Here is a 24,977-nt window from a genome sequence, read left to right as displayed (position 1 = left end):
TACTTTCTTATTAACATTAATATTCCATTGTGTATATAGAGCACATTTTGTTTATCCACTCATTCATTAATGGACACTTGAGTTGTTTCCACCTTTTACATATTACAAATAATACTGCTATGAATATGGGTATGTAACCATATCTTAACATCCCTGCTTTCAGTTCCTTTGAAGTACAATTTCAAGATCATGTGGTAATTCTATTTTAATTTTTTGAGGAACTACCATACTGATTTCTTCAGGGACTGCACAATATTAGATTCCCATCAATGGTGCACAACATCATCTCCAGCACTTGTTACTTTCTATTTCTTTGATAGTGATCACCCTAATGGGTGTGAGTTGGCACCTACTGTATTTTTGATATACATTTCCCTAATAAATTAGTTATGTTGAGCATCTTTTCATGTGCTTGGTAGTCATTCTACTTTGGAGTAATGTCTGTTCAAGTCTTTGCATATATTTTTTAAAGATTTTATTTATTTATTTGACAGAGAGACACAGCGAGAGAGGGAACACAAGTGGGGGAGTGGGAGAGGGGGGAGCAGGCTTCCTGCAGAGCAGGGAGCCCAATGCAGGGCTCGATCTCAGGACCCTGGGATCATGACCTGAGCCGAACGCAGACGCTTAATGGCTGAGCCACCCAGGCACCCCTCTTTGCATACTTTTAATTGGGTTGGTTGTTTTTTGTTGTTGTAGTATAGTTCTTTATATATTTTGGATATTAATTCCTTATCAGGTCTGTGATTTGCAGAGTTCCAAATTCCCAACATTCTATAGGTTACCTTTACACTCTATTGATTGTATCCTTTGATGCACAGTTTTTAATTTTGATGTAGTCCAATTTGTCTATTTTTACTTTTATTTTCTGTGCTTTTGGTGTCATATGAAAGAAATCATTGCCAAATCCAATGTCATAAAGCTTTTCTCCTATGTTTTCTTCTAAGACTTTTGTAGTTTTAACTCTTATGCTTAGGTATTTGGTCCATTTTGAGTTCATTTCTGGGTGTGATATAAGGGTCCAACTTCATTCTTTTGCATGTGGCTATCCAATTTTTCCAGCATAATTGCTGAAAAGATTCTCCTCTCCTCCACTGAATGCTTGTAGCACCCCTGTTGAATATCTTTTGACCATATATGTGACGGTTTATTACTGGGCGCTCTAGTCCATTCCATTGGTCTATATGTCTGTCTTTATGCTAATACCATACTGTTTTGATTACTGTAACTTTATAATACATTTTAAAATTATGGAGTATGAAGCCTCCAACTTTGTTTATCCTTTTTCAGGTTGTTTTGCCTATTTGGGGTTCCTTGAAATTTCATACGCATTTTTGAAGGGATTTTTCTGTTTTGCAAAAAAAAAAAAATACCATTGTGATTTTGATAGGGATGGGTAGTAATGTTCCTCTTTCATTTCTAGATTTTGAGTCTTCTATTTTTCTTTCCTAGTTAGTGTAGCTAAAGGTTTGTGAATTTTGTTGATCTTTTCAAAGAACCAACTCCTGGTTTTATTTTCTTCTTTGTTTTACTATTCTCTATTTTTCTCTGATGTGATCATTATAGTTCCTCCCTTCTACTAGCTTTGTGTTTAGTTTATTCTTGCAAGTTTCTTAAGATGTCATTTTTGGTGCTTGATTGAGATTTTTCTTTTTTAATGTAAGTGTTTGTAGCTAAAAATTTCCCTTTTAGTACTATTTTCACTGTATCTCTTAAGTTTTAGTATGTTGTGTTTCCATATTGATTTATCTGAGTATATTTTCTAATTTCCCTGTGATTTCTTTTTTGATCCATTGGTTGTTTAAGAATTTTTTTAAATCTTAATGTATTTGTAGGTAGTCCAGTTGTCCTCCTATTGATTTCTTATTTCATTCTATTGTGATTGGAAAAGGTAATTTGGAGGGGAAAAGATGGCGAAGGAGTAGGGGACCCTATTCCGTTTGGTCCCCGGAATTGAGCTGGATATCTACCAGACCACTCTGAGCACCCACGAAATCACCCTGAGTTGTAAGAAGACCTGGATCTCTACAAACAGAAGATCGCAGGTGGTTGGTTTCGAGGTACGAGGTGGGGAACCGAGATTCCGCGGGCAGATATCAGAGAATGAACAACAGCAGGAGGGAGTTTGGCTATGGGGATCCTGCACCACTGGTGAGTGAGAGCCTCCCGCGCTGGGGACAGGGCACAGACTCACAGACCAGTAGCGGCGAGGAAAGGACTTTAGATGGAAACCTGAGCGGCAGAGCCATGCCTGTGAACTGGGGGCGGCTGGTGGTTTTAGAAGCACAAAGGGCAGAGATGTGCCCCGACCTGGAGGCAGGACTGGGAGTGCTGCGGAGGGGTGCACAACCCAGGATGCTTCAGTTTATAGCAGCACAGACAGAAACGGAGAGAATGTGGCCTGCAGAGCTCACTGAAGAACAGACTGTGATCACTCTGCTCTGAGGCAGAGGGTTGGAAATGGTCTCTTCTGCTCTGACTTGCAGAAGAGATGCGGAAAGCCACCAGGGAAAGCCGCCAGAGAACAAAAGCCCCAAAACACCGGTTCCCACTGAGCCCATCCCCCGCCACAGGGGGCAGGGCAACTCTGCCCAAACAGGATTGCCTGAGTAACAGCGTGGCAGGCCCCTCCCCCAGACAGGCTGGGAAAACAAGAGGCCAGCAACCCTAAGGTCCCTAGAAAACAGGTGCATCTTGCTTGGGTTCTGTTCAATAATTTGGACTCTATACATTCCCTCAACCACCCCTCAACTGAATGACTAGGAGGAGGAACCCCCAAAATAGGAAAGACTCAGAGATTATGACTTATGCCACAGATTTACAAATAGATGCAGATATAACCAAGATGTCGGAGATGGAATTCAGGCTAGCAAATGTGAAGACAATAGCTAGAATGGAGAAATCAATTAATGGCAACATACGAGTCTCTAAAGGTAGAAATGAAAGCTGAATTGGGAGAATTTAAAAATGCTATCAGTGAAATCCAATCTAATCTAGATAATCTAACAGCTAGGGTAAGTGAGGCAGAAGAACGAATTAGTGATCTGGAAGACAATTTAATAGATTTAAGAGGAAAAGAGGAGGCCAGGGAAAAACAACTCAGAATCCATGAAAAAAGAATCAGAGAAATAAGAGACACCATGAAGCGTTCCAAAGTCAGAATAATAGGAATCCCGGAGGGGGTGGAGAGAGAGAGAGAAGACTAGAAGATATATTTGAGCAAATCATAGCTGAGAACTTCCCTAATCTGGGGAATGAAACAAACATTCATGTCCTAGAGGCAGAGAGGACCCCTCCCAATCAAGGAAAACAGGCCAATGCCCAGGCATGTAATAGTAAAACTAGCAAATCTGTAAACCAAGGAAATCCTCTTATGGGCAGTTAGGGGGAAGAGATTCCTTATGTACAGAGGGAGGAAATTCAGAATAACGTCAGACCTATCCACACAGACCTGGCAAGCCAGAAAGGCCTGGCAAGACATATTCAGGGTACTAAATGAGAAGAACATGCAGCCAAGAATACTTTATCCAGCAAGGCTTTCATTTAGAATGGATGGAGAGATGCAGAGCTTCCACGACCGGCAGAAGTTGAAAGAATATGTAACCACTAAGCCAGCCCTGCAAGAAATATTAAGGGGGGATCTATAAAAGGAAAAAGACCCCAAGAGTGATCTACAACAGAAATTTACAGAGACAATCTATAAAAAATAAGGTCTTCACAGGCAACATGGTGACAATAAATTCATACCTTTCAGTAATCACTCTCAATGTGAACGGCCTAAATGCTCCCGTAAAATGACACAGGATTGCAGATTGGATAAAAAGACAGGACCCATCCATATGCTGCCTACAAGAGACTCATTTTGAACCTAAAGATACATCCAGACTGAATGTGAAGGGATCGAGATCCATCTTCCATGCCAACGCCCTGAAAAGAAAGCTGGGGTAGCAATTCTTATATCAGACAAATTAGATTTCAAACTAAAGACTGTAGTTAGTGACACAGAATGACACTATATCATTCTTAAAGGGCCTATCCAACAAGAATATCTAACAATTGTAAATATCTATGCCCACAGCATGGGAGCAGCCATCTACATAAGCCAACTATTACCCAAAATAAAGAGTCATATTGATAACAATATGTTAATTGTAGGAGATCTCAATACTCCACTCTCAGCAATAGACAGATCATCTAAGCAGAAAATCAACAAAGAAACAAGACCTCTGAGTGACACACTGGACCAGATGGACCTCATACATATATACAGAACATTTCACCCTAAAACAACAGAATACTCATTCTTCTCGAGCACACATGGAACTTTCTCCAGAATAGAGCACATACTGGGTCACAAATTAGGACTCAACCGATACCAAAAGATTGAAATTATTCCCTGCATATTCTCAGACCACAATGCTTTAAAACTGAAACTCAATCACAAGAAAAAAATTTGGCATAAATTCAAACACTTGGAAGCTAAAGACCACTCTGCTCAAGAATGTTTGGGTCAACCAAGAAATCAAAGAAGAACTTAAACAATTCATGGAAATCAATGAGAATGAAAACACATTGGTCCAAAACCTATGGGATACTGCAAAGGCGATCCTAAGGGGGAAATACATAGCCATCCAAGCCTCACTCAAAAAAATAGAAAAATCCCAAATTCACCAACTAACTCTACACCTTACAGAACTAGAGAAAAAGCAACAAATGATGCCTAAGCCACGCATTAGAAGAGAAATAATTAAAATTAGAGCAGAAATCAATGAAGTATAAACCAGAAACACACTAGGTCAGATCAACAGAACTAGAACCTGGTTCTTTGAAAGAATTAATAAGATTGATAAACCACTGGCCAGACTTATCCAAATGAAAAGAGAAAGGACCCAAATTAATAAAATTATGAATGAAAAGGGAGCGATCACAACTAACACCAAGGAAATAGAAACAATTAGAAATTATTATCAACAACTATATGCCAATAAACTGAGCAATCTGGATGAAATGGATGCCTTCCTGTAAATCTATAAGCTTCCATGACTGAAACAGGAAGAAATTGACAATCGGAATAGGCCAATAAAAAGATTGAAGCAGTGATCAAAAAACCTCCCAAAAAACAAGAGTCCACAGCCTGATAGATTCCCTGGGGAATTCTACCAAACATTCAAAGAAGAAATAATACCTATTCTACTGAAGCTGTTTCAAAAAACAGAAACAGAAGGAAAACTTCCAGACTCATTCTGTGACGCCAGCAATACCTTAATCCCCAAACCAGGCAAAGACCCCATCAAAAAGGAGAATTTCAGACCGAAATCCCTGATGAATATGGATTCCAAAATCCTCAACAAAATCCTAGCTAATAGGATCCAACAATACATTAAAAGGATCATCCACCACGACCAAGTGGGATTTATCCCTGGGATGCAAGGGTGGTTCAACATTCGCAAATCAATGAATGTGATAGAACACATTAATAAGAGGAGGGAGAAGAACCATAGGGTCCTCTCAATTGATGCAGAAAAAGCATTTGACAAAATACAACATCCTTTCCTGATTAAAACTCTTCAGAGTATAAGGATAGAGGGAACATTCCTCAAGTTCATAAAATCCATCCATGAAAAACCCACAGCAAATATCATCATCTATCGGGAAAAGCTGAGAGCCTTTCCCTTAAGATCAGGAACACGTCAAGGATGCCGACTCTTGCCACTATTGTTCAACATAGTACTAGAAGTCCTAGCAACAGCAATCAGACAACAAAAAGAAATAAAAGGTATTCAAATTGGCAAAGAAGTCAAGCTCTCTCTTTTTGCAGATGACATGATACTTTATGTGGAAAACCCAAAAGACTCCACCCCCAAATTACTAGAACTCATCCAGCAATTCAGTAATGTGGAAGGATACAAAATCAATGCACAGAAATCAGTTGCTTTCTTATACACAATGCAACTGTAGAAAGAGAAATTAGAGAAACGATTCCATTTACAATAGCACCAAAAACCGTAAGATACCTCATTATAAACCTAGCCAAAGAGGTAAAGGATCTATAGGAACTATAGAACATTCATGAAAAAAATGAAGAAGACACAAAAAGATGGAAAAATATTCCATGCTCATGGATTGGAAGAATAAACATTGTTAAAATGTTTATGCTACCAGAGCAATGCCATCCCGATCAAAATTCCAATGACAGGTCGGAGGAGCAAGATGGTGGATGGATAGGAGCCTAAATTTCGTCTGGTCCCAGGAATTCAGCTAGATAGGGATCAAATCATTCTGAACACCTACGAACTCAAAAGGAGATCGAAGAAACGAATAGCAGCAACTCTCTGAACAGAAAAGCGACCACTTTCTGGAAGGTAGGACGTGCAGAGAAGTGAATCCGAGGCGATATTTAGGAGAATAGATGGCGGGGGAGGGGGCCTCCGTCAGCTGCTACTGGCAAGTGATAGAGCAGCAAAGCACAAAATCGAAACTTTTAGAAGTTAGCTCCGCTGAGGGATGTCGCTCCAGTGGCTAAGCGGGGGGTGGAACCCTTGCTGGGGCAGTGTGGTCTCAGGACCCCCAGGGTCACAGAAAGACCGCGGGTGCCTGAGTGCAGCAGAGCTCCCAGGTATCAGAGTGGGGGAGCTGGCTGCAGTGACAGAGCTGAGGAGTGGGCTCTCGGCTTGGGCCTGCCATAAACCGTGATCCGCAGCACAGACAGGCCACTGCTCCTCCAGCAGGGACCCAACAAGCAGCAGATCTGGGGGGACTCCCCTTCCTCCCCCTGGAGGAGTGGCGCAGGAGCACAACTCAGGGTTTGGAGACTCCACACGGGGTTGGGTGCCAGAGATAGAAATGCTCGGTCACAGGCCAGGTGAGCACAGAGTGCGGCCAGAGACCGGGGAGACGGGAGTGACTGCTTTCCTCTGGGGGCACACTGAGGAGTGGGAACTGGAGTTCTTGGTTCCTCTGGGGCAGAGATTGGGAGGCCGCCATTTTCACTCTTGTCCTCCAAAGCTGTACGGAAAGCTTGCAGGGAACTAAAGCTCCTGAGAGCAAACCCGAGCAGATTACTTAGCCCGGACCTGGCAAGGGCGGGGCAATTCCGCCTCCGGCAAAGACATTTGGGAACCACGGCAACAGACCCCCCCCCCCAGAAGATCAGCAAGAACAGCCAGCCAAGACCAAGTTTACTGATCAATGAGAACAGCAGAACGCCAGCGCTAGAGGAATACCACACACAGAATTCATGGCTTTTTTCCCATGATTGTTTAGTCTTTCAAAGTTAATTTTTTTTAACTTTCTTTTTCTTTTTTTTAAAATTTTTCTTTTTCCTTTTTTCAACTGACATCTTATCAATCCCTTTTTTAAAAAAATCTTTTTTATTTTTTATTTTTAGGGTCATAGTCTATCCCTTCATAGTAGTTAACCTTATTTTTAGTTAACCTCCTCCTCAGATCCCTGAGGTGTGCTCCCGCGCTACTCCTCCCGGGGGAGGAAGGGGAGTCTCCCCAGGTCTGCTGCTTGTTGGGTCCCTGCTGGAGGAGCAGTGGCCCGTCTGTGCTGCAGATCATGGTTTATGGCAACCTTATATTCTGTACAGACCAAAATATACCATAAATCTCTAGTGTATGGCTTTGTTCTAGTCTCCTGCCTGATCACATTCTCTCCCTTGTTTTTTTTTAAATCCTCTTCTTTCTTTTTTCAACCAACTTATCTTTTCAATTCCTTTTATAAAATCTTTTATAATTGTCATCTTTACAGTCATATTCCATCCTTTCATCATATTAATTCTTATTTTTGTACATATATAAGTTTTTCTTTTTTTAATATTTTGGAAGGCACTTTCTTCTAACAAACCAAAATACACTCAAAATCTAATGTGTGGCACTGATCTGTGCACCAGCCTGATCATATTTGATCATATTCTGTTTTTTATTTGTTTTTATCTTTCTCTTTTTTTCCCTTTTTCTTTCTTTCCCTTTCTTTTCCCCTGGTTTCAGGTGTCTTCTGATTTGTTTAGTGTATATTTTTCTGGGGAAAACATTGTTACCCTATTAGCATTTTGTTCTCTCATTCATCTATTCTCCTCTGGACAAAATGACAAGACGGAAAATATTGCCTTAAAAAAAAAAAAGAACAAGAGGCAGTATCGACTGCCAGGGACCTAATCAATACAGACATTTGTAAGATATCGGAACTAGAGTTCAGAATGATGATTTTAAAGATACTCAGCTGGGCTTGAAAAAAGAATGGAAGATATTAGAGAAACCCTTTTTGGAGAAATAAATGAACTAAAATCTAACCAAGTCGAAATCAAAAAGGCAATTAATGAGGTGCAATCAAAAATGGAGCCTCTAACTGTAGGATAAATGAGGCAGAAGAGAGAATTAGTGATATAGAAGACCAAATGATGGAAAATAAAGAAGCTGAGAAGAAGAGAGATAAACAACTACTGGATCATGAGGGCACAATTCGAGAGATAAGCGATACTATAAGATGAAACAATACTACAATAATTGGGATCCCAGAAAAAGAAGAAAGAGAGAGAGGCAGAAGGTATATTGGAGCAAATTATAGCAGAGAACTTCCCTAATTTGGGGAAGGAAACAGGCATCAAAATCCAGGAGGCACAGAGAACCCCTCTCAAAATCAATAAAAATAGGTCAACACCCCGATATCTAATAGTAAAACTTGAGAGTCTCAGAGACAAAGAGAAAATCCTGAAAACAGCTCGGGACAAGAGATATGTAAACTACAATAGTAGAAACATTAGATTGGCAACAGGCCTATCCACAGAGACCTGGCAGGGCAGAAAGGACTGGCATATGTTCAGAGCACAAAGTGAGAAAAATATGCAGCCAAGAATACTGTATCCAGCTAGGCTGTTACTGAAAATAGAAGGAGCGATAAAAACGTCCAGGAGAAACAAAAACTAAAGGAATTTGCAAACACGAAACCAGCCCTACAAGACATATTGAAAGGGGTCCTCTAAGCAAAGAGAGAGCCTAAAAGTAACATACACCAGAAAGGAACACAGACAATATACAGTAACAGTTGCCTTACAGGCAATACAATGGCACTAAATTCATATCTTTCAATAATTACCCTGAATGTAAATGGGCTAAATGCCCCAATCAAAAGACACAGGGTATCAGATTGGATAAAAAAACAAGACCCATCGATATGCTGTCTGCAAGAGACTCATTTTAGACCCAAACACCCCCAGATTGAAAGTGAGGGGGTGGAAAACGAATTACCATGCTAATGGACACCAAAAGGAAGCTGGGGTGGCAATCCTTATATTAGACAAATTAGATTTTAAACCAAAGACTATAATAAGAGATGAGGAAGGACACTGTATCGTACTTAAAGGGTCTATCCAACAAGAAGATCTAACAATTGTAAATATCTATGCCGCTAACATGGGAGCAGCCAATTAATTATATAAGGCAATTAATAACAAAAGCAAAGAAACACATCAACAACACTACACTAATAGTGGGGGACTTCAACACCCCCCTCACTGAAATGGACAGATCATCTAAGCAAAAGATCAACAAGGAAGTAAAGATTTTATTATTTTTTTTATTTTATTATGTGATGTTAGTCACCATACAATACATCATTAGTTTTTGATGTGGTGATCCACGATCCATTGTTTTCGTATAACACCCAGTGTTCCATGCAGTACATGCCCTCCTTAATACCCATCACCGTGCTAACCAATACCCCCACCCCCCTCCCCTCTAAAACCCTGTTTTTTTTCTCAGAGTCCATAGTCTCTCATGGTTCATCTCTCCCTCCAATTCCCGCCCCCCCCCATTTTTCCCTTCCTTCACCTAATGTCCTCCATGCTATTCCTTATGTTCCACAAATAAGTGAAACCATATGATAATTGACTTTCTCTGCTTGACTTATTTCACTTAGCATAATCTTCTCCAGTCCCATCCATGTTGATGTAAAAGTTGGGTATTCATCCTTTCTGATGGCTGAGTAATATTCCATTGTATATATGGACCACATCTTCTTTATCCATTCATTTGTTGAAGGGCATCTCGGCTCTTGCCACAGTTTGGCTATTGTGGACATTCCTACTATGAACATTGGGGTGCATATGGCCCTTCTTTTCACCACATCTGTGTCTTTGGGGTAAATACCCAGTAGTGCAATTGCTGGGTCATAGGGTAGCTCTATTTTTAAATTTTTGAGGAACCTCCACACTGTTTTCCAAAGTGGCCGCACCAACCTGCATTCCCACCAACAGTGTAAGAGGGTTCCCCTTTCTCCACAACCTCTCCCACATTTGTTGTTTCTTTCCCTGTCCATTTTGGCCATTCTAACTGGTGTAAGGTGGTATCTCAGTGTCATTTTGATTTGGATTTCCCTGATGGCTAATGATGATAACATTTTTTCATGTGTCTGTTAGCCATTTGTATGTCTTCTTCAGAGAAGTGTCTGTTCATCTCTTCTGCCCACTTTTTGACTTGATTATTTGTTTTTTGGGTGTTGAGTTTGAGAAGTTCTTTATAGATTTTGGATACCAGCCCTTTATCTGTAATGTCATTTGCAAATATCTTCTCCCATTCTGTGGGTTGCCTCTTTATTTTGTTGACTGTTTCCTTTGCTGTGCAGAAGCTTTTTATCCTGATGAAGTCCCAAAAGTTCATTTTTGCTTTTGTTTCACTAGCTTTTGGAGATGTATCTTGAAAGAAGTTGCTGTGGCCGATGTCAAAGAGGTCACTGCCTATGTTCTCCTCTAGGATTTTGATGGATTCCTGTCTCACTTTGAGGTCTTTCATCCACTTTGAGTTTATCTTTGTGAGTGGTGTTAGAGAATGGTCGAGTTTCATTCTTCTGCATGTGGCTGTCCAATTTTCCCAGCACCATTTATTGAAGAGACTGTCTTTTTTCCATTGCATGTTTTTTCCTGCTTTGTCAAAGATTATTTGACCATAGAGTTGAGGGTCCATATCTGGGTTCTCTATTCTGTTCCATTGGTCTGTATGTCTGTTTTTGTGCCAGAACCATGCTGTCTTGGTGATCACAGCTTTGTAATATAGCTTGAAATCAGACAGCGTGATGCCCCCAGTTTTGTTTTCCTTTTTCAACATCTCCTTGGCGATTCAGGGTCTTTTCTGATTCCATACAAATTTTAGGATTGTTTGTTCCAGCACTTTGAAAAATGTCATTGGAATTTTGATCGGGATGGCTTTGAAGGTATAGATTGCTCTGGGTAGTGTAGACATTTTAACAATGTTTATTCTTCCGATCCATGAGCATGGAATGTTTTTCCATCTTTTTGTGTCTTCTTTGATTTCCTTCATGAGTGTTCTGTAGTTTCTAGAGTATAGATCCTTTACCTCTTTGGTTAGGTTTATTCCGAGGTATCTTATGGTTTTTGGTGCTATTGTAAATGGAATCATTTCTCTAATTTCTCTTTCTCCAGTTGCATTGTTTGCGTATAAGAAAGCAACTGATTTCTGTGCATTGATTTTGTATCCTGCCACATTACTGAATTGCTGGATGAGTTCTAGTAATTTGGGGGTGGAGTCTTTTGGGTTTTCCACATAAAGTATCATGTTGTGTGCGAAAAGAGAGAGCTTGACTTCTTCTTTGCCAATTTGAATACCTTTTATTTCTTTTTGTTGTCTGATTGCTGTTGCTAGGACTTCTAGTACTATGTTGAACAATAGTGGCAAGAGTCAGCATCCTTGATGTGTTCCTGATCTTAAGGGAAAGGCTCTCAGCTTTTCCCGATCGACGATGATATTCGCTGTGGGTTTTTCATGGATGGATTTTATGAACTTGAGGAATGTTCCCTCTATCCTTATACTCTGAAGAGTTTTAATCAGGAAAGGATGTTGTATTTTGTCAAATGCTTTTTCTGCATCAATTGAGAGGACCCTATGGTTCTTCTCCCTCCTCTTATTAATGTGTTCTATCACATTGATGATTTGTGAATGTTGAACCACCCTTGCATCCCGGGGATAAATCCCACTTGGTCGTGGTGGATGATCCTTTTAATGTATTGTTGGATCCTATTAGCTAGGATTTTGTTGAGGGTTTTGGAATCCATATTCATCAGGGATATCGGTCTGAAATTCTCCCTTTTGATGGGGTCTTTGCCTGGTTTGGGGATTAAGGTAATGCTGGCCTCATAGAATGAGTTTGGAAGTTTTCCTTCTGTTTCTATTTTTGGAAACAGCTTCAGTAGAATAGGCATTATATCTTCTTTGAATGTTGGTAGAATTCCCCAGGGAATCTATCCGGCCGTGGACTCTCGTTTTTTGGGAGGTTTTTGATCACTGCTTCACTCTCGTTACTGGTTATTGGCCTATTCAGGTTGTCAATTTCTTCCTGTTTCAGTCTTGGCAGCTTATAGGTTTCCAGGAAGGCCTCCATTTCATCCAGATTGCTCAGTTTACTGGCATATAGTTGTTGATAATAATTTGCAATAATTGTTTCTATTTCCTTGGTGTTAGTCATGATCTCTCCCCTTTCACTCATAATTTTATTAATTTGGGTCCTTTCTCTGTTCTTTTGGATAAGTCTGGCCAGTGGTTTATCAATCTTATTAATTCTTTCAAAGAACTAACTTCTAGTTTCATTGATCTGATCTACTGTGATTCTGGTTTCTAATCCATTGATTTCTGCTCTAATTTTAATTATTTCTCTTCTAATGCATGGCTTAGGCATCATTTGTTGCTTTTTCTCTAGTTCTTTAAGGTGTAGAGTTAGTTGGTGAATTTGGGATTTTTCTATTTTTTTGAGTGAGGCTTGGATGGCTATGTATTTCCCCCTTAGAACTGCCTTTGCAGTATCCCATAGGTTTTGGACCAATGTGTTTTGGTTCTCATTGGTTTCCATGAATTGTGTAAGTTCTTTGTTTCCTGGTTGACCCAAACATTCTTGAGCAGAGTGGTCTTTAGCTTCCAAGTGTTTGAATTTATGCCAAATTTTTTCTTGTTATTGAGTTCCAGTTTTAAAGCATTGTGGTCTGAGAATATGCAGGGAATAATCTCAATCTTTTGGTATCGGTTGAGACCTGATTTGTGACCCAGTATGTGGTCTATTCTGGAGAAAGTTCCATGTGTGCTCGAGAAGAATGAGTATTCTGTCGTTTTAGGGTGGAATGTTTTATAAATATCTATGAGGTCCATCTAGTCCAATGTATCATTCAAAGCTCTTGTTTCCTTGTTGATTTTCTGCTTAGATGATCTGTCTATTGCTGAGAGTGGAGTATTGAGGTCTCCTACAATTAACGTATTGTTATCAATATGACTCTATTTTGGTTAACAGTTGGCTTATGTAGATGGCTGCTCCCATGTTGGGGGCATAGATATTTACAATTGTTAGATCTTTTTGTTGGATAGACCCTTTAAGGATGATATAGTGTCATTCTGTGTCTCTAATTACAGACTTTAGTTTAAAATCTAATTTGTCTGATATAAGAATTGCTACTCCAGCTTTCTTTTCAGGTCCGCTGGCATGGAAGATGGATCTCCATCCCTTCACTTTCAGTCTGGATGTATCTTTAGGTTCAGAGTGAGTCTCTTGTAGACAGCATATGGATGTGTCCTGTCTTTTTATCCAGTCTGCAACCCTGTGCCGTTTTATGGAAGCGTTTAGGCCATTCACGTTGAGAGTGATTATTGAAAGATATGAATTTATCGTCATCATGTTGCCTGTGAAGACATTTTTATAGATTGTCCCTGTAAATTTCTGTTGTAGATCACTCTTAGGGTCTTTCTCCTTTTATATATCCCCCCTTAATATTTCTTGCAGGGCTGGCTTAGTGGTCACATATTCTTTCCACTTCTTCCAGTCGTGGAAGCTCTGCATCTCTCCATCCATTCTAAATGAAAGACTTGCCAGATAAAGTGTTCTTGGCTGCGTGTTCTTCTCATTTAGTACCCTGAATATGTCTTGCCAGGCCTTTCTGGCTTGCCAGGTCTCTATGGCTAGCTCTGACATTATTCTGATGTTCCTCCCTCTGTACGTAAGGAATCTCTTCCTCCTAACTGCCCTTAAGAGGGTTTCCTTGGTTCTAAGATTTGCGAGTTTTACTATTACATGCCTGGGCATTGGCCTGTTTTCCTTGATCTTGGGAGGGGTCCTCTCTGCCTCTAGGACGTGAATGTTTATTTCATTTCCCAGATTAGGGAAGGTCTCAGCTATGATTTGCTCAAATATATCTTCTAGTCCTCTCTCTCTCCCCACTCCCTCCAGGATTCCAATTATTCTGACATTGGAATGCTTTATGGTGTCACTTATTCCTGTGATTCTATTTTCATAGATTCTGAGTTGTTTTTCCCTGGCCTCCTCTTTTCCCTTTTTATCTATTATATTGTCTTCCAGGTCACTTATTTGTTCTTCTGCCTCACTTACCCTAGCTGTTAGATTATCTAGATTGGATTGGATCTCATTAATAGCATTTTTAAATTCTCCCAATTCAGCTTTCATTTCTGCACTTAGAAACTCTATGTTGCCATTAATTGATTTCTTCATTTTAGCCATTGTCTTCACAATGCTAGCCTGAATTCCATCTCCAACATCTTGGTTATATCGCATCCATTTGTAAATCTGCGGCATAAGTCATAATCTCTGAGGCTTTCCTATTTTGGGGGTTCCTCCTCCTAGTCATTCAGTTGAGGGGTGGTTGAGGGAATGTATAGAGTCCAAATTATTGAACAGAACCCAAGCAAGATGCACCTGTTTTCTTGGGACCTTAGGTTTGCTGGTGTCTTGTTTTCCCAGCCTGTCTTCTGGGGGAGGGGCCTGCTGCGCTGTTACTCAGGCAACCCTGTTCAGGCGGAGGTGCTCTGCCCCCCATGTCAGAGCATGGGCTCAATGGGAATCAGTTTTAGGGGCTTTTGTTCTCTGGCGGCTTTCCCTGTGTCTTCCTGCATCTCTTCTCCAAGTCAGAGCAAAAGAGACCATTTCCAACCCTCTGCCTCAGAGCAGAGAGACCACAGTCTGTTCTTCAGTGAATGCTCCAGGCCACACTGTCTCCGTTTCTGTCCGTGGCCGTATAAACTGCAGCATCCTGGGTTGTGCCCCCCTTCACAGTGCCCTCAGTCCTGCCTCCAGTTCGGGGCACGTCTCTGTCCTTTGTGCCAATAAAACCACCAGCCACTCCCAGTTCGCCTGTGCGACCCCGCCAATCCAGGTTTCCGCCCCAGGGGCTGCCCTAACATCCTTTCCCCGCCGCTACCGGTCTGCGAGTGTGTGCCCTGTCCCCAGCACGCGAGGCTGTCGCTCATCGGCGGTGTAGGATCCCTACGGCCAGGTACCCTCCCACTGCCATTTATCCTCCTATATCTGCCTGCGGAATCAGGGCTGCCCACAGAATCAGGGCTCCCCCTTCATACCTCAGAACCAACCACCTGCGATATTCTGCTTGTAAAGATCCAGATCTTCTTACATCTCCGGCTTGTTTCATGGGTGCTTAGAGTGGTCTGGTAGATATCCAGCTCAATTCCAGGGACTAGTTGAAATAGGGTCCCCTAATCCTCCGCCATATTTCCTTTCCGGAAATAAGGACTTTAAATGACACACTGGACCAAATGGACTTCACAGATATATTCAGAATATTCCATCCCAAAGCAACGGAATACACATTCTTCTCTAGTCCCCATGGAACATTCTCCAGAATAGATCACATTTTAGGCCACAAATCAGGTCTCAGCTGGTACCAAAAGATTGGGATTATTCCCTGCATATTTTCAGACCACAATGCTTTGAAACTATAACTCAATCACAAGAGGAAAGTCAGAAAGAACTCAAATACATGGAGGCTAAAGAGCACCCTACTAAAGAATGAATGGGTCAACCAGGAAATTAAAGAATTTAAAAAATTCATGGAAAGAAATGAAAATGAAAACATAACTGTTCAAAATCTTTGGGATGCAGCAAAGGCAGTCCTAAGAGGAAAGTGTATAGCACTACAAGCCTTTCTCAAGAAACAAGAAAGGTCTCAAATACACAACCTAACCCTACACCTAAAGGAGCTGGAGAAAGAACAGCAAATAAAGCCTAAACCCAGCAGGAGAAAAGAAATAGTAAAGATTAGAGCAGAAATCAATGAAATAGAAACCAAACGAACAGTAGAACAGATCAATGAAACTAGGAGCTGGTTCTTTGAAAGAATTAACAAGATTGATAAACCCCTGGCTAGACTTATCAAAAAGAAAAGCGAAATGACTCAAATAAAATCATGAATGAAAGAGGAGAGATCACAACCAACACCAAAGAAATACAAACAATTATAAGAACATATTGTGAGCAACTATATGCCAGCAAATTTGATAATCTGGAAGAAATGGATGCATTCCTAGAGGTGCATAATTGCTCTTTGTAGATGTTCTCATTTTGTTCATACATCTTTTCCTGATTCCCTTTAGATCTCTATCCATGTCCTCCTTTAGTTCATTGAGCATATTTAACACAGTTGTTTTAAAGGCTTTTTCAGTTAAGTCCAAATCTTTTGTTTCTTTAGGGTTAGTTTTTGTAGACTTATCTTGTTCCTTTGAATGGACCACGTTTCCCTGTTTCTTTGTCTGCCTTGTCATCTTTTGTCAAAAAAATGGCATTTGAGAAAATAGCCACCTCTCCCAGTCTTTGCAGACTTGCTCCACAAAGAGGAAGACCGTCACTTATCAGTCTGGTGTGAAGGCTTAAAGTCTTTTCAGGCCTTTTCTGGGCATGTGTCTTCCTTGGACCTGTGTATGTGCTTTTCTTTCCAACCCAATTCAGCACACAAGGCTGCTATTAAATGTCTTGATTAACCTAAAAAGCCCAGCCCTGCTTCTCCTTGGGGCCTTAGATGTATTATTGTATTCTTCTGACCATATTCTTTGCTCGAGGCACGCATGGGCCTGCAGTTCCCTGCAGCTGTACTGTATCCAGCACCCACCACTGGTTTTGGTGGCCTGCAAACTGATATCCAAACTATGCCACCTTCCTCCTTCTGATCTCCAAGTCAGGCAAAACAGAAACCAGTCCCTCAGGTAGCCTCCAGGCAAGTCAGGATGGTGCAGACTATTCCACTGTTTCCCTTCTGTCCTGAGAGAGGGACCAAACACTGTACTGCTCTGTACAGAGGAGGGAGTAGGGCAAGGATAAGCAAAAACACTGGAATTGTCTACTGTTTTGAGTGTGGGTTTTTCTTGGTTGAGCACTCACTTGGTTTTACAGATCCATAACTGGTTTCTAGAGCTCTCACAAAGCTGTTTTGGTCAGTCTGTTGTTTACTTTGGGTTTTCACTGGAGGAAGAGGGCCTGGAGATTCCTAGTCTTCCATCTTGCTGATATCACTCTCCCTCAGTTTTCTTTTAAATTTACTTTTTGTTTTATTTTAGTGTATCTTCCAGTAATTGTTTCAGGTAAGATTTGTTGGAAGTAAATTTTTTGGACATTTGCAGCTTGACAATGCTTTATTTTATCCTCTCATTTGAATGCCAGCCTGGTTGCTTACAGAATGCATGGTTCATAGTTATTTTTCTTCAGTACTGAGGTATGTTTTCAGTGTCTTCTTGTGTTCAGTGTTACTGATGGAAGTCTCATTACCTTTTTTTTTTAGATTTGATTTATTTATTTGAGAGAGAGAGAGAAAGCAAGAGAGAGAGAGCACAAGCCAGAGGGGGAGGCAGAGGGAGAGGCATACTGCCTGCTGAGCAGGGAGCCCAATGCGGGACTCTCTAAGTTGGTCTCTATAATAGATGCCCCACCTTCCCACTGATTTTCTTTTTGCATTCTTAGCAAAAAGCCACCAAGCCTGTCCTTGGACTGGCTTTGTTGCTCCAGCTCTTACCCTACATCTCTGGGACTGCCATTCCAGAGTAGAGCAGTGTTCATCTACCTTGATGGAGACCTGTCCCCCAGGGCCCCCTCCCCATGGTTTATCCTGCTGGCCTGGTCCTCACCGTCTTGCCCTGCTTCCTTCCTGCTTTTATTGGCTTGGTCAGTTCCCCACAGTTCTGGAAAATGGACCATTTAATGATCTTCACACCACATCCCACCACCATCCTACACTGTCTCAGCATCCACATGGATAACTCATCCCAAACCCAAGCCTCCTAATTTTTGGATGGCTTCATCTCCAGTGACCTTCACCTCCATTCCACCTCAGCTGCCCAGGCCCCTCACCTGGCCTTGAAATGCTTACACATGCTCCAAAATCCTATTGACTTCACATCCCACCTCTTCTCACAGCTTCCTTCCCTCTGGTGCTCTTCCTCCCTCATCTCTACAAGGTCTTCAAGCTCCCCAGCCAACCACTCCTCCTCCTGCACCTCTTGGCATCACTCCCTTTCCTGTTCAGCCTCAGCTTGGAAATACAACATCTTGAGGAAGGAATGCCTTTCTAATTCATACTCAGGGATCATGGGCCAGTAGTATCCCTTATCTGATGAGTACCAGGGTTTGAGTTGGCTGATCGATAGGAAACAGCAAATGGGCACATTGAGTCCAGTGAGCACCTAGTGCATTGAGGAGCAGAGAGGGGCAACGAGCCTGTTGGCCTCACATGTTCGGCACACGGCAGGCTGTGTAACTGTGTTCTGCTCCACCTTAGTTCCTTGTCCCTGTGAGCACCCCTGAGGTGGGTATTGGTCTGCCTTTGTGAAGGAGTCACCTGGGGCTCTATGATTGTTCCATGCTGCATCCAAGGTGTCCATCATGCTGAAAACAAAAGCATCCCCTTATTTGTTCATGAAAAGTAACTCCATTTTTCCCTTGGAGTTCAGGAACTTAATGAACTCAGTACAAAGGAGCTAGGAAAATACATTTATCTACATCTTGAATTTTGCTGGCAAGTACTATGAAGTTAGGAGCTGATTACCATTTTTAAAGGAGAAAATCATATTTCAGATCTTGTTTTTTTATCCTAAGAGAAGGACTTGAGCATTTCTTAAATAGGATGATTTGCAGAGGTCATGTTGGGGTGGTTAGTGGTCATCTGAGATGTGACTTGCTGGAAGGGGGAGTAGGGAATTGTAGGTGTTGGGGACAATGTGGCCGAAGACTTGGCTGAGGGCACAAGCCAGCTTCCCAGCAGGAGTCCTTCCCATGCTACCTGTGGCTGAGCTTTAGAGTCAGGTGGCCCTGAAATTGTTGGTGACACTTATCTCTGTGTGCTTGCATACTTGAGCATGGGCGAGATGGTCTATGACACTATCTTATTCTCAAAGGGACTTGGGTCCTTACCTTTCCCACCCCCAGTCAGTTTTGAAAGCTGGCCAGAATAATTTGTTCTAACATCAATGAAATGATATTTGCTGATTTCTGTCCTGAGAGACTGCCTTTTCGAGGAAGGCTTGGCCTGGCTTTGTGACTACCCAGACTTACCCTTTGTCCTTTTCTCTCCATCCTAGGCCAACACTGGACAAATTGATGATCCCCAGGAGCAGCACAGAGTTATTAGCAGTAACCTCGCCCTCATTCAGGTGACTCTCCCCTTTGTCCGATTGCTGAATCTCCTCCCTGCTTTTGAATCTGTAGCCAGGCCTGCTCCATGTAGGAAGGCTGAAGACTAAGTAAGCCTTTGTCCGTGCACTCCGGACTGAACTTGGGGAATGGGCCACCCATCCACCCTGCACCCACCAGACCACACCCATGTGGCAGCTGGAGGCTCAGCCCAACTATAGGGCACCAGCATGTCCACCTGAAAGTAGATGCCTCTTCTGAGAACCCAAGGTCCCTCCAGTGCCCCCAGCCCCTTCTTTTCAAGACAGGCTTATTGAAAGATTCACCTGTACTTGCTCGCTCCTCTTTCTCATAGCCTGGACAGAGCTAACAGCTTTCTCTTCCCACTATCTTGACTCAAGCTGTGCTTGCCAAGGTCACTGACATCCTAATTGGTATACCCTCTGATTGCCTCATACATGTGATCCTACTTATTCTCTCTGGAGCATCTGCTATTCTTCCTGCCTGGAGGTTCCTCCGTGGCTGCACTCCTGCCTCTCAGCCTGTTCTTTCTCAGACTTTGCAGGACACCCCACTCCCCATGCCTTTGTCTCTTAAATGCTTCATGCTCGTTCAAATTTGTACCTCCTTCTAGCAGACCCTGGTTGGGCTAAGTTCTCATCCTAGGAGTCTCAGAGTATTAGAGTCAGGAGGCCCAGGGCAGGGGGAGACTGGGAAGAGATTGGCTCAAGGTAAGAGAGGAATGGCTTCATCCAGAACCTTCTGGGCTTCTCTGGCTGGGGGCAGCCTATGGCCACACAAAGAACCTGGACTCTGAGATCAGACAGGCCTGGAGTTAAGGCTATCATTTATCAACTGGGTGGCCTTGGGCAGGACACACAAGACCTGCTTAGCTGTATCTCCCTGTCCATCAAATTAGGAGGATACCCACTTTACCTCTCACCTGGGTTCCAGAGCCCCTGTTTCTAGCTCTCCACTGGGTATCTCCATCTACCTGTAGCAGAAGCATCCACAAAACAGCTTAGACAGATCTGGCCTCATCACCTCCTCTTCTCACACTCACTTCTTGTGAAGTCCCCAACCCTGAAGAGTTTGATGGTTGAAAGCTCATTCTGGGGGTCGACCAGCTGGAGGCCCTTGGGCAAGTCACGTCACCTTATCTATAAGATGGGCCACTGTGAGGTTTCAATCATGGAAGACTGTGACACCTGGCCAGCATGTGGTAATCTCCCAGTCATGGTCGCTGTGCCCATTAATCAAGCTAGAGACCAAGTCACCCTCAGCATTTCTCTGCTCCTTATCCTTCTGTCCAGTCCTGAGGAGTCTGCGTCTGAGCTGTGCTTGAATCAGCCCTGCTTCTCCTTCTCCTTGCCTTGGCCTCTTGGTCTCTGACCTCACTGACTACAAACCTCTTCACTGTTCTCACTGCCCCAGGCTTCTTCCTGTCCGGCTCTCCTCTGCATGGCCACCTGAGTGACCTTTTCTAAATCCTAAAGCTGATCAGGTGTCCTCCTCCTGAGGCTCCTTTGTTGCTTCTTCTTGTCCAAGTGTGGGCCTAGCCCAGAGGCACTCCTGGTCTGGTCCTGTCCTCCTGCAGTCTCCTGTCCCCCATCCCTGCTGCCTTTGCATATGTGGTTGTCTCTCCTTGGAATGTCCTTTCTCTTCCTGTTCTCCTGGCAGTGAAGCTCCAGTCAGTTCCAGCCCGATACCGGGTACTCTCCAGGTCTTGTACAAACTGCTGGGGCTGCCCTGGTTGCAATTCTGTGTTTAGATGTCTGCCTTCCCCACTTGAGCTGAGTCACGTGGGCCAGGACCCCAGCCTGTGGCTGAAGAGCTTCGGAGATTAAATGAGATGCTCGTGATGCCCTTAACAGAGGGTCTGACAAGGGACAGGTTATAAATGCCTCAGCTACAAGTCACCAAGTCCTTGTCCATATGCATGCACATTTCCACATGATTGATTCTCAACAAACATTCATTAAATCCCACTCTGGGCCAGGCACTGGCTTGGCACATTGTCCTGATCGTAGCATGGATATAATTTTGTCTTCCCCCTTTTTAAAAAAGCTTAACATTGAATCACAAGTGGTACAATAAATTTCATAATTGAACTTTTTAATAACTTTGTATTCTATCACAAATATACCCAAGAGTGATATTTAACAACTGGTAGGGCCTAAGCACGAAGAGCTGGTCTGGCAGGGCCAATGCCAACTGTCCAGACTCAGCCCTGTTCCACTTCTTTCGACTGTCACCACGAGGGTGCACCTGCAATTGTTCGTATGCTTCTACTCGATAAATTATACTGCAATGAAATTATTCTCTTTTGCATGAATTTCTTAAGAGAAGTTCCCACAAGTTCACAAGGTATGAACAATTTGAAGTTCTAGATTTTTTTCCAAAAGGATTATAAAATACTTGAATTCTTAGTATCAAATAATAGACCAGTATTAATATTTCTGTTATTAGTTTCTCCATATCCTCACCATCATTGAAAGTATTCTTCTGAATGACTTTCTGCATTTACCATATATATGTATGTGTCCATAGACAATATATGATACAACTTTCTGTGTTTTTTAAGCATTAGAAGTATTGTACTGGACATATAATTCTGTTACTTGTACTTTTAAGAGTGACTTAATGAATGAAAATCACTGAGAATAGCAGATAGTAAGCAGTCAGTAAATATCAGCTCCAGTCATCATTATCATTATTTTGTGGCTCTTTGTTCACATGTGCAAATGTTTTCCTGGGAAAATGCTAGATCATAAAGTAACCAAATCCCCTCCCCCCAAATTCTTGTACCAATTTTATCATATCTGTGTATAAGAGAACCATTTTCCCATATATTTGTCAATGTGTATCTTATGTTATCAGACTTTTAAATTTTAATTTTACCTAGTCTGATGGATAAAAATAGTGTAGCCAATCCATTAATTCATTCATTGATTGGATGAGCACAGATGAGGGCTGAGCACCTGCAGAGATGGCACTGACCTTTTAGTAGAGGAAGACCAACGTCAGTTACAAAGAAATAAGATACCTACTATCAAATTGGGATTTTATTTTAAATTTTCCTGATTATTCAGGAAGTTGGTCACATTTTTGTGTGTTTCTTAGCCATTTGTATTTCCTTTTCTGTGAATTGTCTATCCATACCCCTTGTACATTTTTCTTTCAGGTTGTCTTTTTTAAAAAGTTGCCATTGGTTTGTTATTTTGATCACTAATGCTTTATTAGTTGTAAATGCTGGAGATATTTTCTCCAGCTGTCCCTCCATCTTTGAATTTCTGGTATCATATAGAAGTCATACTTAGATTTATATACATTTATCTCTATTTTTCTTTATAGATTTTACATGTTATATCTTCAGAAGGAGTCCCTTTCTAATTCAAAATCTGAAACATACTTTTCTATATTTTCTCCTGTTTTACACTTGAGGTTTTATGTTTAGTGGTGTGTGTATGTGCATGCACGGTATAAAGTAGAAATATATTTTCTCCCCCCAGACAGATGCCTGCTTTCCCTTTCCCTGTTTATTCAGTATCCACCCATTCCATACTGATTTGAAATGCCACCTTTATCTTTATTAAATTTTTATATATTAAATTTTCATGTATTCATGATACTATTCCTGGACACCAGTCTGTCCTGCTGATCTGTCTATTTCTCTGCCAATACCACCATGTTTTAATTACTATAGCCTTAAAACTACGTATTGTTAATGAATGTGCCAAAACTCCCTCTTGATCTTTTTTCTCAAATTGTCTTGGCTATTCTTGCACATCTACTCATCTTTGTAAAACTTAAGATGAGTTGTCAAGTGCCATGAAGAAGCTTGTTGGGACTTTGATTGGAATTATATAGGTTAACTTGGGGAGCATTTTTCATCCATGTATATGGTAGAGTTCTCTGTTTATTCAGCCTTCTTTAATAACACAACATGTTTCCATTTCCATTAAGACATTTGAATTGCGGGGGGGGCGGAGCAAGATGGCAGAGGAGTAGGAGACCTGGATTTCGTCTCCTCTCAGGAATTCAGCTGGATAGGGATCAAACCATTCTGAACACCTACAAACTCAACAGGAGATTGAAGAAAAGAATAGCAACAACTCTCTCATGAGAAAAGCGACCACCTTCTGGAAGGTAGGACTTGCGGAGAAGTGAATCCGAGGCAATATTCGGGAGGATAGACGGCGGGGGAGGGGCCTCCATCGGCCGCTTCTGGCAAGTGATAGAACCACGGAGCACAAAATCGGAACTTTTAAAAGTCTGCTCTGCTGAGGGACGTCACTCTGGTGGCTCAGCGGGGGGTGGAACCCTCTGGGACAGTGTGGTCTCAGGACCCTCGGGGTCACAGAAAGACTGGGGGTGCCTGAGTGTGGCAGAGCTCCCAGGTAACGGAGCAGGGAAGCCGGCTGCAGAGACGGAGCCCAGGCCCAGGCTCTCAGCTCGGGGTTGCCATAAACCGTGATCCGCGGCACAGTTGGGCCACTGCTCCTCCAGCAGGGACCCAAAAAGCGGCAGATCCGGGGAGACTCACCTTCCTCCCCTGGGGGGAGTGGCAAGGGAGTGCACCGCAGGGATCTGCTGGGTTTGGAGACTCCACATGGGGTCGGGCGCCGGAGATAGAAACGCGCGGTCACAGGCCGGGTGAGCACGGAGTGCGGCCGGAGACCGGTGAGACGGGAGTGACTGACGGCCTTTCTCTGGGGGCTCACTGAGGAGCGGGGCCTGAGTTCTCGGCTCCTCTGGGGCAAAGATTGGGAGGCCGCCATTTTCCCTTTCCGCCTCCAAAGCTGTACGGAAAGCTTGCAGGGAACAAAAGCTCCTGAGAGCAAACCCGAGCAGATTACTTAGCCGGGAGGGGGCAAGGGCGGGGCAATTCCACCTCCAGCAAAGACATTTGGAAACCATGGCAACAGGCCCCTCCCCAGAAGATCAGCGAGAACAGCCAGCCAAGACCAAGTCTACCGATCAATGAGAATGGCAGAACTCCAGGGCTAGGGGAATACTGCACATAGAATTCATGGCTTTTTTACCATGATTCTTTAGTCTTTAAAAGTTAATTTTTTTTAACTGTCTTTTTTTCTTTTTTCTTTTTTTTTTTTGAATTTTTCTTTTTCCCTTTTTCAACCAACATCTTATCAATCCCTTTTTTTAAAAAACATTTTTATTTTTCATTTTTAGAGTCATATTCTATCCCTTCATAGTAGTTACCCGTATTTTTGGCTTACATATATAAGTTGTTCTCTCTTTAAAATTTTGAGATCGTTTCTTCTAACAGATTAAAATATACCCTAAATCTCTAGTATATGGTTTTTTCTACTCCCCTGCCTGATCACATTCTCTCCCTTTTTTTTTCTTTTTTCTTTTTTTAAATCCTCTTCTTTCTTTTTTCAAACAACTTCTTATCAATTCCTTTTATAAAATTTTTTATAATTCCCATCTTTACAGTCATATTCCATCCCTTCATCATATCAACCCTTATTTTTGTACATATATGTTTTTTTTCTTTAAAATTTTGGGAGGCACTTTCTTCTAAAAGACCAAAATAC

General features: G+C 42.1%; 1 protein-coding gene across 2 annotated transcripts in view; it reads left to right on the top strand.

Moving 5' to 3' along the window:
* The window catches only part of SLC41A3 (solute carrier family 41 member 3), a 94,268-nt gene that overhangs the window by 32,910 nt on the left and 36,381 nt on the right, over window positions 1-24,977 (top strand). For both annotated transcript variants that reach the window (XM_021695072.2, XM_044916176.1), the window contains exon 3: window positions 19,365-19,436. In XM_021695072.2, the coding sequence (XP_021550747.1) occupies window positions 19,365-19,436 (72 nt within the window). The remainder of the gene's footprint in view (window positions 1-19,364; window positions 19,437-24,977) is intronic.

The sequence above is a fragment of the Neomonachus schauinslandi genome, chromosome 1, assembly GCF_002201575.2.
Source record: "Neomonachus schauinslandi chromosome 1, ASM220157v2, whole genome shotgun sequence".
Taxonomy (NCBI): Eukaryota; Metazoa; Chordata; class Mammalia; order Carnivora; family Phocidae; genus Neomonachus; species Neomonachus schauinslandi.
The sequence above is the reverse complement of the archived record's forward strand: the minus strand, read 5'-3'. Positions and strand labels throughout refer to the sequence as shown.